Below are 14,722 nucleotides of genomic sequence, written 5' to 3'. Positions count from 1 at the left end.
GTGTTCCGGCCTAGCTACTACCAGAAGCAGCGTATAGCTCTTAGAAACGATTTTCAATTTCCAAGGTCGTGATGCAGCCTAAGGTGCCAAATGTTCACCGGTTATTTCCAAAACCCTGCCCCTATATGTCCAGCAGTATTTAACCTCACTCGCGCTCGGCGTATCAGCAACAAGCTTTAGAGAAGACAATGGACTTTTCCGTGGGGCTCCGCTACTTGCCCCTAATAAGGTTTTCCTCGTTCTCCTCCTACCTGAATGTAATACACATGCGGTCAGTACCGCGGAAAATCTCCCCGCGCTAGGAACTCGCCGAGACTCACGGGTCGTACTGGCCCAGGAACACGGCCAGTTGGTGCAAGTAGCCGGCGTTCTCGACCATGAGCGGCGTGGTTTCCTCGAAGCTCCGCACACCTTTGAATACAATGTTCAGGAACCGCTGCCAGCTCCACTGAAATTTTGAAAACAAAACTGTTGTTCTTTCGTGCAGAGCCTACAATGTTGTTATTGGCCCTTAAATATATTGTAGTTCTTGTACCAAACACAGGGTATAAGCATATAATGCTCAGTTTTACAGCGACATCTGCTAAGCGCCCGTTCTTAAGTTTAGCTCTGTTCCAGTAATAGTAACAGTAGTAGTAGTAGAAAGCCGTAGTTTTCGTAGCAGTACGCGTATATGGTAGAAGCGCTGCCTTCGAAGCAGCGCTCAGGGTGGCTGCCCTGGAAGAATGGTTATAGGTCAGGTTGTTTCAAGCGAGGGTATCTGTAACAGCCGGCGTCGTCGCATCGGCGGACGCTGTTGTTGCGACGCGCGTCTCACATCTTTCAGCTCTCTTCTGTCTGCACGTGGCAGCGATTGTGGCTCAGCCAGAGAAAGTGGGCAGGCCCCTACATTTTTCTTTTAATCTTTCTTTCAGTCGCAACAACAACAACCCTGTAAGAAGGATGGTATGACCTGAGCCGAGGAAGGCGTAACCAGTGGGAGGTTACCAATGCGGATGATGGTTGCCGGGAAAAGAGGCGGGTATCGTTAGGGTGTAAGGATTCGCAAGCGGTGGATGGTTCACCCGGGAACGACACAGAAGGCAAGCAAGCAAGGTGTGTATGGCGAGAGCATAGGAAGGCGTGACCGGCAGCACGTTTTGGGCACCCCCGCTATGCACCTCAATCGCTATTGAAGAGCCCGATCGCGGCGGCCGCATTACGATGGAGGCGAAAAGCAAAAGGTGCCCGTGTGCTGTGCGATGTGAGCGCTAGTTAAAAGATTTCCAGGTGGCTCTGTGCCTCTCTCTTGCGACAACGACGGACCGGCTCTTACGACCGAGCGTGCACAACACGATAGACCAGCTGATAGAGGCACACCTCACGGCGCGGGTGCTACGGCTCTCCACTACTCGGACTTGCCGACAAGGCCTCAGTGGTTTAAACATTAATTGCCCCCGACACCTAGACGCTAAAAACGACATTTCAGCCTCATGCAGAGGACAAATCAAGGCAGCTCCTTTACCCAGGAATATGCACCCTGAATTTCAGCAATCAAGACGACAAACACGAGCCAAAGCTATGAAAAGGCACCACGGCGGGCGCGAGGGCATGTTCTATTTCGATGCTGCGGGTCCCGAGCAGGGAATGACACCTGTCGCGGCAGTGCACCAAAATAAAACAATGGACGGACTAGTACTGGCTAGCCAGGACATACTGGCTGCGTAAGAAGTGGCGATTGCTCCAGCTGCAACACACACTATCTCGGAATAGATTCCTACAGATTCATAGACAGCGCATCGGAATTACCTTAGGGTCAAGATCGCACCGCCAGCAGCTAAAATCCTGCAAGAAGCTACACCTGTGGCTGCCAACCCACCCTAAACACTTAATATAGGTACCAGGTCTCCAGGGCATCACAGGGAACGACAGCGCACATGACTCAGCCCGAGCATTTCTCCCCTGGGCACCCGGTATGGATGCCGTGGAACCTCATTACCCCACTACTAACTTACACCGACATACTCCAGCACTTAAGATTATCCTGTCGGGTCTACCCTGAGCCGGCTCAGACACTAGACAAAGCGGAGGAACAACACCTCCGAAAGCTACAGACCAACACTTAAAATAACCCACGAAGACTACGTGCAATAGACCCGGAGTCATGTGACTCGCGATGTAAATTCTTCAGGGTGAAGGCGGACCTGTAACTTATGGTATGGGCTGGCTAACGAAATCAGGCGGTCACTGTTAATAACCGCGCGACGCAGGAGAGGCGGGAGGCAGCTCTGACCAGCTCGGACGAAACGAGTCAAAAAGAAATCGAAAGAGCCTGGACAGCAGCCTATGCAAACGGGTTTCCGGACTGAGGGCTCCAACCGCCGCTACAACCACCTAAACAATTTCATTAAAATATTTTCACCACAACCCCAGGTGGTGGAAATTATTCCGGAGACCTCCACTTTCACATCTTTCTCTCTTTCTTCTTTCACTCCCACATTCCTCCCTTCAACGGCGCGGTTCAGGTGTCCGCCAAGATATGCGAGACAGATATTGCCCCATTTCCTTTCCTCAAAACCAATTTACCAATTTAGGTCTCCACTGACCCAGGGAGCCAGTTATGCGCCTTTCCTTTCCTCAAAAAATTCAGGGGGCACTTTGTTATCTAAAGTGCAGTGTGGCGAAAGCCTTAAGCGCGGTGTTCCTGCTTGTGTCACTGATGTGTTGTTAAGATGTTAAGCTTCGCCTCTAAGAGTGAAACGTGGGTGGTGGTGGTGCAAACATTTATTTCGAATGAACTGGAGGTATGTTTGGATCAGCCCGTAAGGGACCGATCCTTACAAACACTAGGCGGAGGTCCCTAGTATGGGACCCCAGTGGCGGTTGCCGCCGCCCGGGCGCGCCCGACTAAGGCTTGTTGGGCCTGTAAGTCGTGGCAGCCGAGCAGGGTCGCCTCCCAGTCCTCCCGGGTTGGGTTGGGGATGGGGGGAATAGCGGGGTTGGAGGGGCAGGCCCACACCATGTGATAGGCGTCAGAAGACACTGCACTACAGTGTGGGCAGCTGCCGCTAAAGGAGGGGTCAAAATGTTTTAGCGCTGCCGGCCACAGCAAAGTATTGGTGAGAAGGCGGAGAAGGAGCCGCTCATCCGCCTTCTTCAGGCCTTTACATGGGCTAGGGTAAAGGCGATGACAATTTTGATAATATGTTGTAATATCTTTGAATGTATAGACCGGATTAAAATCGGGTTCCTGATCGTATGGGGAGGAGAAAACAGCCCGGTGAGAGAGCGCGCGGGCGGCTGCGTCTGCTGCCTCGTTTCCTGCCAACCCCTGATGAGCAGGGGCCCATATGAGGTAACGGTGTGCGGGGTCCGTATCCCGTATGCAATTTTGATATATTCGATAGGCTAGGAAGGGAGTGCAGCCTTGTTCGACGTTCCGACAGGCCCCTCGCGAGTCGGTGATTATGTATTTTGAATTGGAATGTGAGGCCGCGAGAGCAATCGCGACCTCTTCTGCTTGTGTTGCACTGCGAGCTCTAAAAGTGAGGCCGTTAACTGTGTTGCTGTTGTGAACTACCGCGGCCGTGTACCATCCCCCATGGTGAGGGCCGGAGGCGTCCACGTAGTATACACCTGTTTTGTTGCCATAATATCGGGCTAGCGCTTCCGCTCGTGCCAGGCGCCGACCATTATGGTCTTCATGTGACATGTTTGCTGGAAGAGGCCGCACGTGGAGGGCACGTCTCCACAGTTCCGGGATGCGAAACCTGTCTTCCATTGGAGGGGTGTGTTGGATATGGAGTCGAGCAAGAAGGCGGCGACCCGACTCCGTTAGCGACAAGCGCGTGTACTGGTTTGTAAGGTGCGCCTCCCGGAGCTCCCGGAAAGTATTCACCACCCCAAGAGCCATAAGCCGGCTGTTTGAAGTAGTGATAGGGAGGTCAAGGGCACGTTTAACAATTTTGCGAAGGATGACCTCAAGGGCGTCCTCCTCTTGTTTCCGTAGGTGGAGATAAGGAGTCGAATAGAGAATTCGACTAGTTACGAAGGCGTTTGCCAGCCGCAAGGCATCCTTACTTCATAACCCTCCGCGTTTGTTGGAAACCCGGCGGACCATGCGGCCCACCTGGTCCCCCACCTTACGGAGTTTGGCCAATGTAGTGTCTGGCCGCCTGTGTTTGTGGATGTAGAGTCCGAGTACCCGTATCTCATCACTTTCGCGTATGGGACCACTCTCAAGAGAGAGAGATATTTTAGTTGTGCACTTCTGTGAGGGGCGGAGGTGCACAAATTCCGATTTTTGAGGGGAACATTGAAGACCGCAGCGGCGGGCGTAGTGGTCTACTATCGTCGCCGCTGTTTGCAGGCTGGTTTCAATGTCTCCTGTGCTGCCCTGCGTGGCCCACAGAGTGATGTCATCAGCGTACAGGGCGTGCTGCACGCCGGCGACACCACTCAGCTGGGCCGGCAGGTGCATCATGGCCAGATTGAAGAGCAGCGGGGAAAGTACCGCGCCTTGAGGGGTTCCCCGCGTGCCGAGTAGGTAAGGACCATGGTCTCTATCTTGAATTCGAATGTATGATTGACGATCCATTAAAAATTGGCTTATGTATTGGAATGTGTTGAGGCCACAGTCGGTGTGACTTAGGTTAGTGAGTATGATCTCATGTGTTACATTGTCAAATGCCCCTTTAAGATCCAAGGCGAGTACTACCCGGTCATTATGGGGGCATTCGAGGGGGTCAAGGACTTCCCGATTGAGTTGCAGGAGGACATCCTGTGCGGATCTGTGTGGGCGGAATCCGAACATGGTGCTCGCAAAGACTTGTTTGTGTTCAAGATATGTAGATAACCGATCCCGCACCATCGTCTCCATTAGTTTGCCCACGCATGAGGTGAGAGAGATGGGGCGGAGGTTATCTGTGTCAATTGGTTTGCCAGCTTTAGGAATAAATGTGACCAAAGCCGTTTTCCATTCGATTGGCAGGGGGGTGTCCCCGCGCCAAATCGCATTTACGTATTCCAGGAGGGACTGGTATGCCAAGTCGGGCAGGTTCGTCAAAAGCTTGACGGTGACCTTATCCCGTCCTGGCGCAGTGCCCCGTTTCATTTTGGCGAGAGCCGCCCGCAGATCATGGAGCTGGAAAGGTTGATCCAGCTCCGTGTTCTCTCTGCCTGCATAAGAGTACGCAGATCCACGGGGGTCTTGGGCTGTACACAGATACTGGTCCCGAAGTTTCTGTGCCAGTTGAGTCGTGTTGCCAGGAAAAGCGTGCAGTGCTCGCTGCAAATGTTTTTGTGTTTCGGATCGTGTTTGGGTTGGGTCGATTAGGGCTCGAAAGAGACGCCACGTGTTTCGGCTGGACATTTGTCGCGCGGCCGTGTTGCATCTATCTACCCAGTTGGAGTCGGCGAGTTGGGCCGCGTACTCTGCCGCTTTCTGGGTAAGCTCGGCAATCGAGCTTTAAGCTTTCTATTGTGTTTCTGCCGTCGCCAACGGCGGACGAGGCTGCGACGGGCTTCCCAGAGGTGTAGAAGGTGGTTATCCACGTCCGTGACCGCCTCTGAGAGCTGGATGTGTGTTTCATGCGAGGAAAGGTGTGCCAGCAGCTGTTGGGACCATGCTGTGTAGCCTTGCGCGGAAATGGGTGTATTATCAAGTGAGTTAAAATTTTGCCTGAATTTCGTCCAATCTGGGATATGGGCTTGTGTTCAGCGCCTTGCAACGCTGCCAGGGAGTCCACAGACCGTCATCGCCCGTTCGGTTCTTCGCCTTGTTCGTCGGTAAATTGGTTCTTGAGGAAAGTAAATGTATCTGTCTCGCATTTCTCGGCGGACACCCGAACCTCGCTGTAACGGAACGGGAGGAAGATGGGAGTGAACGAAGACACCGTATTCACTAGACGCGCATTTGTTCATTCCAAACCATCGAGCTGACATGGCGGAGTGGTTAGCTCGTCTCGCACTCCGGAGACCGGGGTTCGATTCCCGAACTCGACGAATTTCGTACTCGATTTTATTTATTAATCTGGCCTGATTAGAAAGGTTAATTAAGCTAATTGGGTGATTAAGCAATTAACTAAACTCATTCCCACTTACTTGGAGCATCACTATACGATCCCTTTAATTGGTTGCATGGTCACTAGCCAAAGTACAATTGGCCTCGTTTCAAATCGCGCGCTGTGACGTCAAGACCGTTTCGACCAATTGAAAAGCGTGACATTTCTGTCGACAACTCCTGCTTACAACGATGAGGCATTAAAGGCTTCCGCCTTAATATCTACGGAATCTACACCTCCCTTTCACCCCACCTTTCCTCCTGATTGTACCACCTGTGGCGTGCCCAGATCCACACTTTTCCACTACCTTTGGTAATCTCCTTCCCCAAAGGCAGTACCCCCCATCCCCAATCGCACTCATTCTTCCTGGGAGGCTGCTTTACGGACCGCTCAGCCCGCCGGCCAAAAATGGCTGGTGGATCGGGCTTTACGTGAAGCGCAAGCCCGTGGGCTCCTGGACCAGTAGGGGACCACCCTGGAAGATTTTTTTGTTGTAATAAAGTTGTTTCCATCCACCCATCCACCTCCCGCATGGTTTTCAGTAGAGGAAAGGCGCAAGGCTGCCTCAATTTGATGTGGAAGCTCGGCCTGCACACAGATTGATTGAGTTGTTTGCTGACCCAGTGATCCAGTTGCACTTGCTACTCAGAGGCTTCACGAACATCGTTGAAACTAGGGGAGAGCGGCTAGATATCCCGCTGTGGTAGTTCAGTGGTTAAAGCGCTCGACTGCTGATCAGGAGTTCCCGGGTTCGAACCCGGCCACGACGGCCGCGTTTCGATGGAGGCGATATGCAAAATGCGCAGGTGCGCAGGTGCGCTGACCTCATTCTCTCTGTCCTCAACAACCAATTTTCAATATTGAATTCAGTTGGGCTGTGCGACGTCAATAAAGGTGAGAAATCCCCAGGTGATCAAAATTAGCCACCTTTAGCATACCATCAACCGTACTACCGGCGCAGCTACCGGAGTACCCCGAGTCCACCCACCACCGATGAGCACGCGCTGATTGGTTCCGATGCTGCAGGCGCTCGCGGCTGCCGGGTACCTGGCGCCATCTGGCGCTGTGAAGACAATTTGCTCATGTGCATTGGTTGCGCTCGTGCTCCCGGTACCGATATTGGTAGCACGGTACTTGGTATCGTAGAGGTGCCTGTTATACCAACGCCTTCCACTGCAGCAAATTGTTTTCCTTCCCTCTTTCACATTGTCCTTTATCCCTTCCCTTACGCCTTGGTTCGGGCGTCCACCGATATGTGAGACGGTTTGGGCGCCGTTTCCTTTCTTCGAAAACCAATTTTAACTTTTCCCGCCTACTCGCAGCGCGATTGAGGCGCCCACTGACCCAATGAGCCAGTTAAACTTGGTAGTCAAAGGCTTCGCAGACACCGCTTATGGAGTGATGTTGTCTTTTGCACCAGAAACGCGCGTAGTGCGCACGTCATTCCAAATTTCCCGCGATTGTGATTAGGGCTTAAGAAACTGCTGTGAAAGCTGGTCGCAAGGCACTGGAGAAAACCATCCCTACTTCCTTGAATGCCATTCTAACTTATTTAGAAACATTTTGTCCTTGCATCTTTGTTGGAGCTGAAGACTTTCATTTCGACTCTGTGACGTGATTTCGGCGAGCCCGCATAAGTGCATAAGACCTACGCATAACCTGCCACCTTAGGTGTTATCACATTTTATCAAGTTAAAATCATTCTCTCACAAAGAGGTGTTCGACTGCAATGCGCACGAGCCCTTTAAGTTATAAAATTCTAACAATGGTGAACTGCAGTGCTGGGCTACGGTATTTGGACTTATCTTGCTATTTCAGCAGTACGTATATCGGTTGCGGTCGGTGACTGTCCACCGTCTCTTTTTGTCTCTTTCTTGACCACTGAAATCCCTATCGCATGAAATAAAATCCGTCACCAGGGCAACTCATTAGAGAGTCGATGACGCGATTACTGTGCAGGTGACTTTTGAAGTGAGCAGCCAGCTTATCAACAAACATAGGTCTCTCCTCAACACCAATTATGAAATTTGGTTTTGAGGAAAGGAAAGGAAATGGTGCAGTAAGTCTCACTTACCTCGGTGGACACCCGAACCACGCCGTAAGGGAAGGAATAAAGGAGGGAGTGAAAGGAGGCTTATGGTTTATGTGGAAGGGGAGGAAAAAAAATTTGGCAGTCGCTTAGCTCAGCTATGCCAGGATTTACGTAGCGAAAGCTCGCGGTGGCATGGCGTTTAGCCAGTCATTCGCCGCGCTGCTCTTTTGTTTCCTGGGCGACTCGTTTCCTGTTCATCTCGTTCCGATGTCGATTTCAGGCCTCCTACTGCTTACCAGACTTGTTGTCGTCCATAAGCCGCCTCAACTGTGGTTGCGGCGCACGCGAGCTCTCCTTTTCCAATCTTCCGATGTGTTATCAGGCATGCGACACAGCTGGCGAAGCGCGCGGCGTCCGCCAGCGGCGGCGGTTGCTAGGCGACGACTCAAGGACAATCTATGTGCCTCCTCGAAGCACCGCCACAGCGAAACCGCAATTTCGTGTCCTCGCTACAAAACTTTATTGAAGTGAAGGGTGGATGGGCCAGCTTATGGGTGGGGTCCTCATTCCAGGGCGCCACTGGCTCAAAAGACATTTTTCCTCTGTAGAATGTTTGGTTTGGCCCCACATCCCCACAAATTGTGGAAGAGTCTAGGGCGCGCATGGCCCCAGGTTCACGTGTCGGAGTATAATGTTGGGGGTATGAGATGTCGTCTCCGGAGGATTGGTAATGTGTTCATCTGTAACTGCCGCCAAGAGAAGGCACCTGGGGTGCCTAGTTTCCGATGAGGTGGGAGGAAGTGTCTCCTCTACAGACGCTGGAAGCTGAAGGATAAAAGCGGGCGCGGTTTTGTAGCCCCGCTCGGTTGATGATGCCTCGAGCTAGAGCATGCGCCCTCTCCTTTCCCTCCAGTCCCTCGTGGCCTGGGGTCCAGGTCGTGTGGTGGTGCTTGGTGAGGGGTGTAGTGCCCATGAGCCGGCTGACGTGCTTGGCATCTCGGCCTCTCGGGAAGTTTCGACACGCGTGTTGTCAGTTAACACATGAGCGCTTTGGCCTCGGGACTCGTAATGCCTAATGACAATGGCCACGGCGGGGGTCTCCGCAGCCGCTGTTGTTTTGGCTCTTACAGAAACAGTCAATAGAGTGGAGAAGCGGTGGTCCATTGCCACCACTGCGTACTTGTCATGGTCTGGGTATGCTGCGGCGTCCACATAAACCATGTTCAGGGAATTGGCTAAGTGTCGGCGTAGGTAGGATACTCGGGTTCGTCGTCTGCTTGTGTGAACGTCTTTAAGCATATGCTTCGGTATCGGGGACACGCTGATGTATTTCTTGCGCTGTTTTTCTGGAGGGGACTGAGCATCCATTGTACGGATATCCGCAACTGTGCCTACTCGACGTAGGGTAGTTCGTCAATCTTGGATGGTCGGAAGTCTGAGTGTTTGAGATGCACGGATGGCTTCTGTTAGTTCCGTAAAGGTGTTGAAGATTCCTCGGGTAGTCAGACGCTCCATCGAGGTGTTTTTAGGAAGGTTGAGGGCCGTGTTGTATACTCCCCTTGTGATGGTGTCAACTTGCTGCTCCTCTCCCTTTATGAGCGTGTGAAAGGGTAGAGCGTATGTTATACGGCTAAGTACCAGTGCTTGCACCAGCCGAAGAGTGTCTGTCTTCTTCTCGCATTCCTTGGCGATGCTTGACAATGCGTCTGACCATGTGAGCTATCTGGTCTACGGTGGTTTTGAGAGTCTGGTTGGTGTGAGTTACAAAAAGGTTGCTCTCTATCCAAAGACCAAGAATGCGGATCAGGTTAACTTCCCTAATGGCTTGACCCCCGATCATGAGGTTGATGTAATCTGGAGAGATGTATCTCGGGCCATGTACTCATATAACCTCCGACTTACCCGGGACGCAGTGAAGGCCGCTTTGAGAGGCCATGTCATTGACGATATGGGCGGCCTATTGAAGGGTGGTTTCTTTTTTTGCGCATATAGTTGTATCATCCGCGTTTATGGTAAAATCTACAACTGGAAGTGCTTGTAGTCTACGCGAAAGAGAATAGCAATGTTGAAAAGCAGTAGAAAAATGATAGCTCCCTGAGGTGCGCCTTTGTGTGACATATCTTTGACGTCAAAGCGAATTTGACCGATGCCTATCGTGGCCGTCGCACGCACGTAAACAAAGGCTTTTTCGCCGTCGTTAAGGTCATTAATAGCTTGAACGATTGCCACGTGGGATACGTTCTTGAAGGTGCCCTTTAAATCTAAGGGCAAGATTAAATGTTCTTAACCTGTGGGTATCTTGGTAAGCACTTCTCGCAGGACCGGGAAGGTGTCTTTAGCCGAAAGCCCTGGCCTGAACTCAACCTTAGCAGGGGGAAGAGATTATTGTCTTCAATATAACTTTGGAGGTGGGTATGGATTACCCGTTCATACAGCTTTCCTTTGTAATTGGCCGGAGGTAATCAAGTGATTGTCCGGGCTTGGGAAGGGTGATAATTCTAGCATGTTGCCAACCTTGAGATACAATGCCCTTCTCCCAGAGTTGATCATTGAAGTAGCCATTGATGGTTTTGATATGCGTATGACTGAGGCTACGAATGTTAGCGTTTGTGATTTTATTCGCTCCAGAAGCGGTGTTGCTCTCCTGAGCGCGATGCACGGGCTGCAGCTGGCACCTCGGCTGTTGTTATTGGGGCACCATGTGTGGGGTTTGGAAGGCCGTTATAGGGGGCCAGACAAGGAGGTATTGAAGTGTCGCCAATATAACGTGTCCACAAAGCGTCTGTGAACGCCTTGTCAGACCAATGGAACTGTTGAGCTTTTGTTTGGAGTGTACGACTCTTGGCCGATTTGGCGTTGTCGGGTTCTGTGAGACTACGGAGGATGAACTAGGTTTGAGCAGTACTTGCCCAACAGAATTCTGTACAGTTCTCTGCCGCCTTGAATGTTCGTGTGGGTTTAATGTCCCAAAGTGACTCAGGCTATGAGGGACGCCGTAGTGATGGGCTCCAGAAATTTCTACCACCTGGGGTTCTTTAACGTGCACTGACATCGCACAGTACACGGGCTTCTAGAGCTTCGGCTTCATCAAAATACGACCGTCGCGGCCGGGAGCGAACCGCGTCTTTCGGTTCAGCAGCCGAGGGCCATAATCACGGTGCTACCACGGCGGAAGAAAGTGGTGCTGCAGTTGAGGGCTCCGAAATAATTTCCACCTGGGGATCTTTAACGTGCATTATCGCACACCACGCAAGCGCCTTCTGCGTTTCGGAAGTGTGGTCGCCGAGGTCAGGTTCGAACCCGGGTACTCCGGCTCAGTATCCGAGCGCCCTAACAACTGAGCCACCGTGGCGGGTAAATTTGGTCACTCCTGTTTGCTTTTTGGCCTGGTGCTTGTCGTTTTGCGATCAATGAAAACAGCAACTGCAACAGCTCTGCGCGTGGGAGCACGACCTCCGGGTGGTTGGAATTATTGTAGCGAAAGCTACACTAAGATGCCCAACTTAACCTTCACGTGACTAGCCACCGACCTTGGATGACCTTGGTTGAGCTATGGCTGGTGTTGCTATTCGCTTATCCCTGGTCCTGGTTCGAGCCTATAGCTGGTGTTGCTTGCCCTTGCCTCAAAGAGAGCCCAACTATTCAACGACGGAGAATGAGTGCCTAGTGATAGCAATAACAGTGTCAAAATTCTTCCCGTATTGTATGGCACACCATCAGAAGTGACTGACAATCTCGCGTTGTGCTCGCCTCAACTGAAGCGACCCGTCTGGCCATGTCACTCAATGGATCTTCGACTCCGCCAGTAAACTGTTGCCATCGTTTAAAAGTCTTGGTGGCAGCACTATAATGCTCACTGCCTGTCACAAGCCGCGGTTACTGTACTTCTGCAGGACGATGATGACGACACCTACCTAGGTTATGTAAGCGCATACGCTTTCAATCAGTGGCACGCTTCCACCCCGACCTCCATTGCTTCGTTAGCTGCTTCGAAAGATAAGTCTTTATGATCTACAGCACCTTTGAAGCATGAATCGGCTTCCCTCTGCGTACAGAGTGATGTCCTCGTTAAGAAGAACTTCTCATCGAACAAAACCACGTAGCTTTTTGTTGCGCCTAAAAGCCTTCGTAAAGGTCTACAGGCTTCACTCGAAGAACAGACATCTTGGTGCCTTGGTTTCAGCGCAGGCTTCAGTGAATTCATGACGAATATTATTGGCGCCGCTTATCCTCCGGTGTCGCCCGTTACATAAAACCTTTAGAGAACGTAAGCGACGATATACGCCACCAACCCTACCAGTAGAACTCTTCAACACTACTGAACCACCGCCAAGGTCCTTCCAACCGAATGGCTTGGCCCTTTTCCGAAGCCAACAATTGGAAACAAGTGGATCGTCGTTTCGGCGACTACCTGACACGCTAGGCAGAGGCAAATGCCCTGCCAAATGAAACAAAGGCGTAAGTCGTGAATGTTCTCGCTGAATGCATCCTTCCAGCGAGCTCATCAGGGACAGGCGAACAGCGTCTGCGGCGGAGCTCACGCAAGCCATCCTTCGCTATATGGATCATGAAGCCATTTTTTGTTTCGAAGAACATCTAATCAAAAATCACGAAAAAATTTTAATTATTACTGGTCACAGAATCTCTCAGCAAGAAAATGGCGGAAGGCGTGCTGCCAAGCTCTCTGTCATAGATAGTTCTTGCTGCGTGCGCTAGTCGGTAGAGAACAGCGCGGTATTTCCAAGATTTAAGGTATCGAATTCAACCCAAATTGTGAAAATCGAGTTAGCTATAACACACTCTGAGAAAATAGTTTAATTGCGCAGTTTATGCAGTTGTCTACACAGCGCCTTAAAGGGATATGGAGAAAAAATGGGAACACTACAAGGTCGCGTACACTTCAGGAGACAAAAGGTGTCAGCTTACATAATGTAGAGCAGGCAGATCTTTAACTTGAACACGCATCTCATGGCTGGAGGCAATGACCGTCGTTTCAGAGGCCTGCAAAGCATCGGGAGTTTCTGCAGCTGAAATATTGCGCTGATGTATACTTCCAGCAAGTCTAGTAACTTCCTGTAACATGATATGCGAAACGCTATGAGAACAAATTCCAGCAACTGGGACGTGACATCAGAATGCCACAGGGAAAAGCAAAAAATGGTTGCCGTCTACATAACGATGAACTCGAAACAAAGCAAGCAAGTCACCCAATTTAGCATTGCACATTTTCAGTGGAAAGAAGTATGGAAGAAGAACAGAAGAATCGACTGGTGGGCGAGTTGGTACATGACTAGATGATACAAAGCGCAAAAGGGACGGGACGAACGAAAAAACCACACAGACAAGGCGCTTACTGCAACTGTAATCTTTTAATGCACGATCTTGCCTTTATAGCATGTTGCCTTTTTTTCCTTGCACCATGCTATAAAAGCAAGATCGTGCATTAAAAGATTACAGTTGCAGTAAGCGCCTTGTCCGTGTGGTTTCTTCGTTCGTCCTGTCCCTTTTGCGCTTTGTATCATCTAGTATGGAAGAACTTGCGCGCTGTTTTAGTTTAAAGACATTAAAAGATAGTAGTGTGCTAAATTAAAAAGTTATCATGAACAGGTTCACTGTCGCAGGTTCCAGGCTGTACCTAATTACCTGGCTTAGTTAAAATCGCACATGACCAATCGCTTAAGCTAGTAGCTGTTCTAATGAGGGAAGTGCAGGACAAAGAACTCACTAGCAATAGTAGACTTGGCCGGTTCATGGATGGCAGTGTCACCATGAACCTCAGATATGCACACACAGTTTGACGAGCAAGCAAAAGGCGCTGAATGGATTCGGAAACTAGGATCTTCATCTGTATATTCTTCGGTGCTAACTGCGCATTGATGGTAACTGCATGACGACCAGATGCTTCTGAACTCCCATGGGCAATTTCCCGGGATTCCACCACTCTTTATAATGTCTCGGCTAAGGCTTTGTGACTAAAGTAGATCTAAGTGTGAGCACTCACAAGCGTTGAGGTGTTGAATGGAACAAAGTTATTGTCATCATTTCTTTTCAAGGAATAAGGGCGAATAGGTAGGGTGTCTTTTTATCCAGTTTCTTGCGTCATTCATCAATGTTATATTTGCTCGATAACTTTCTTTCGAACCGCAGTTTAACAGTCCGCGTACTATATGATAAAGTTTTTTTTAACATATTTGTATTTGTCTACCTTCACAGCTAGCTATACCAAGAGGCGTAGCGCTAAAAACTGAGTACGGAGCCTGCATGGCTTATAATGAGCCCGGTATGAAAACGTCTTCCATTAAAAGTGATTTTTCGTGACGAATATCTACGGTGCAGTGTGAATTACAAGGGATGTATTCGCTTATTAAAGTTAATCTCAAATTTTAACGTATTAAGCGAGAGATTTTGCAAAATGCTGCGCAGCTACTTGCCAAGTAATGCTGTATTCATTCCTATCCTAAGAAAAGCCATAAAGGGTGCGCCACTATTGTGCGGCACTCAGTATGTGCTATAAGTATTTGCAGCTTTCAGTAAAGGCTAATAATTACCCAGGCGGCAGAGGCAATCGGCCTAATATTGGAGAGGGATGGTTTCACTCTGGTCTCTTGTAGGACCAGTTTCGCCAGTGCATTTCCTATATTGGGCCAAT

At 50.4% G+C, this 14,722-nt stretch overlaps 1 protein-coding gene across 1 annotated transcript in view; it reads right to left on the bottom strand.

Annotated features, from left to right (window-relative positions):
• Positions 1–14,722, bottom strand: part of LOC149329202 (uncharacterized) — a 136,684-nt gene that overhangs the window by 25,574 nt on the left and 96,388 nt on the right. Inside the window, exons 13-14 of the mRNA XM_089560144.1 lie at positions 13,000–13,074; positions 321–448 (exon numbers count right to left, since the gene is read on the bottom strand). Coding sequence (XP_089416270.1) covers positions 321–448; positions 13,000–13,074 — 203 coding nt within the window. The remainder of the gene's footprint in view (positions 1–320; positions 449–12,999; positions 13,075–14,722) is intronic.

This window comes from Amblyomma mixtum, chromosome 9, assembly GCF_055824585.1.
Source record: "Amblyomma mixtum isolate Tamu chromosome 9, ASM5582458v1, whole genome shotgun sequence".
NCBI classification, from domain to species: domain Eukaryota; kingdom Metazoa; phylum Arthropoda; class Arachnida; order Ixodida; family Ixodidae; genus Amblyomma; species Amblyomma mixtum.
Note: the sequence above shows the minus strand (reverse complement) of the source record. Positions and strands in the feature narration are given on the sequence as shown.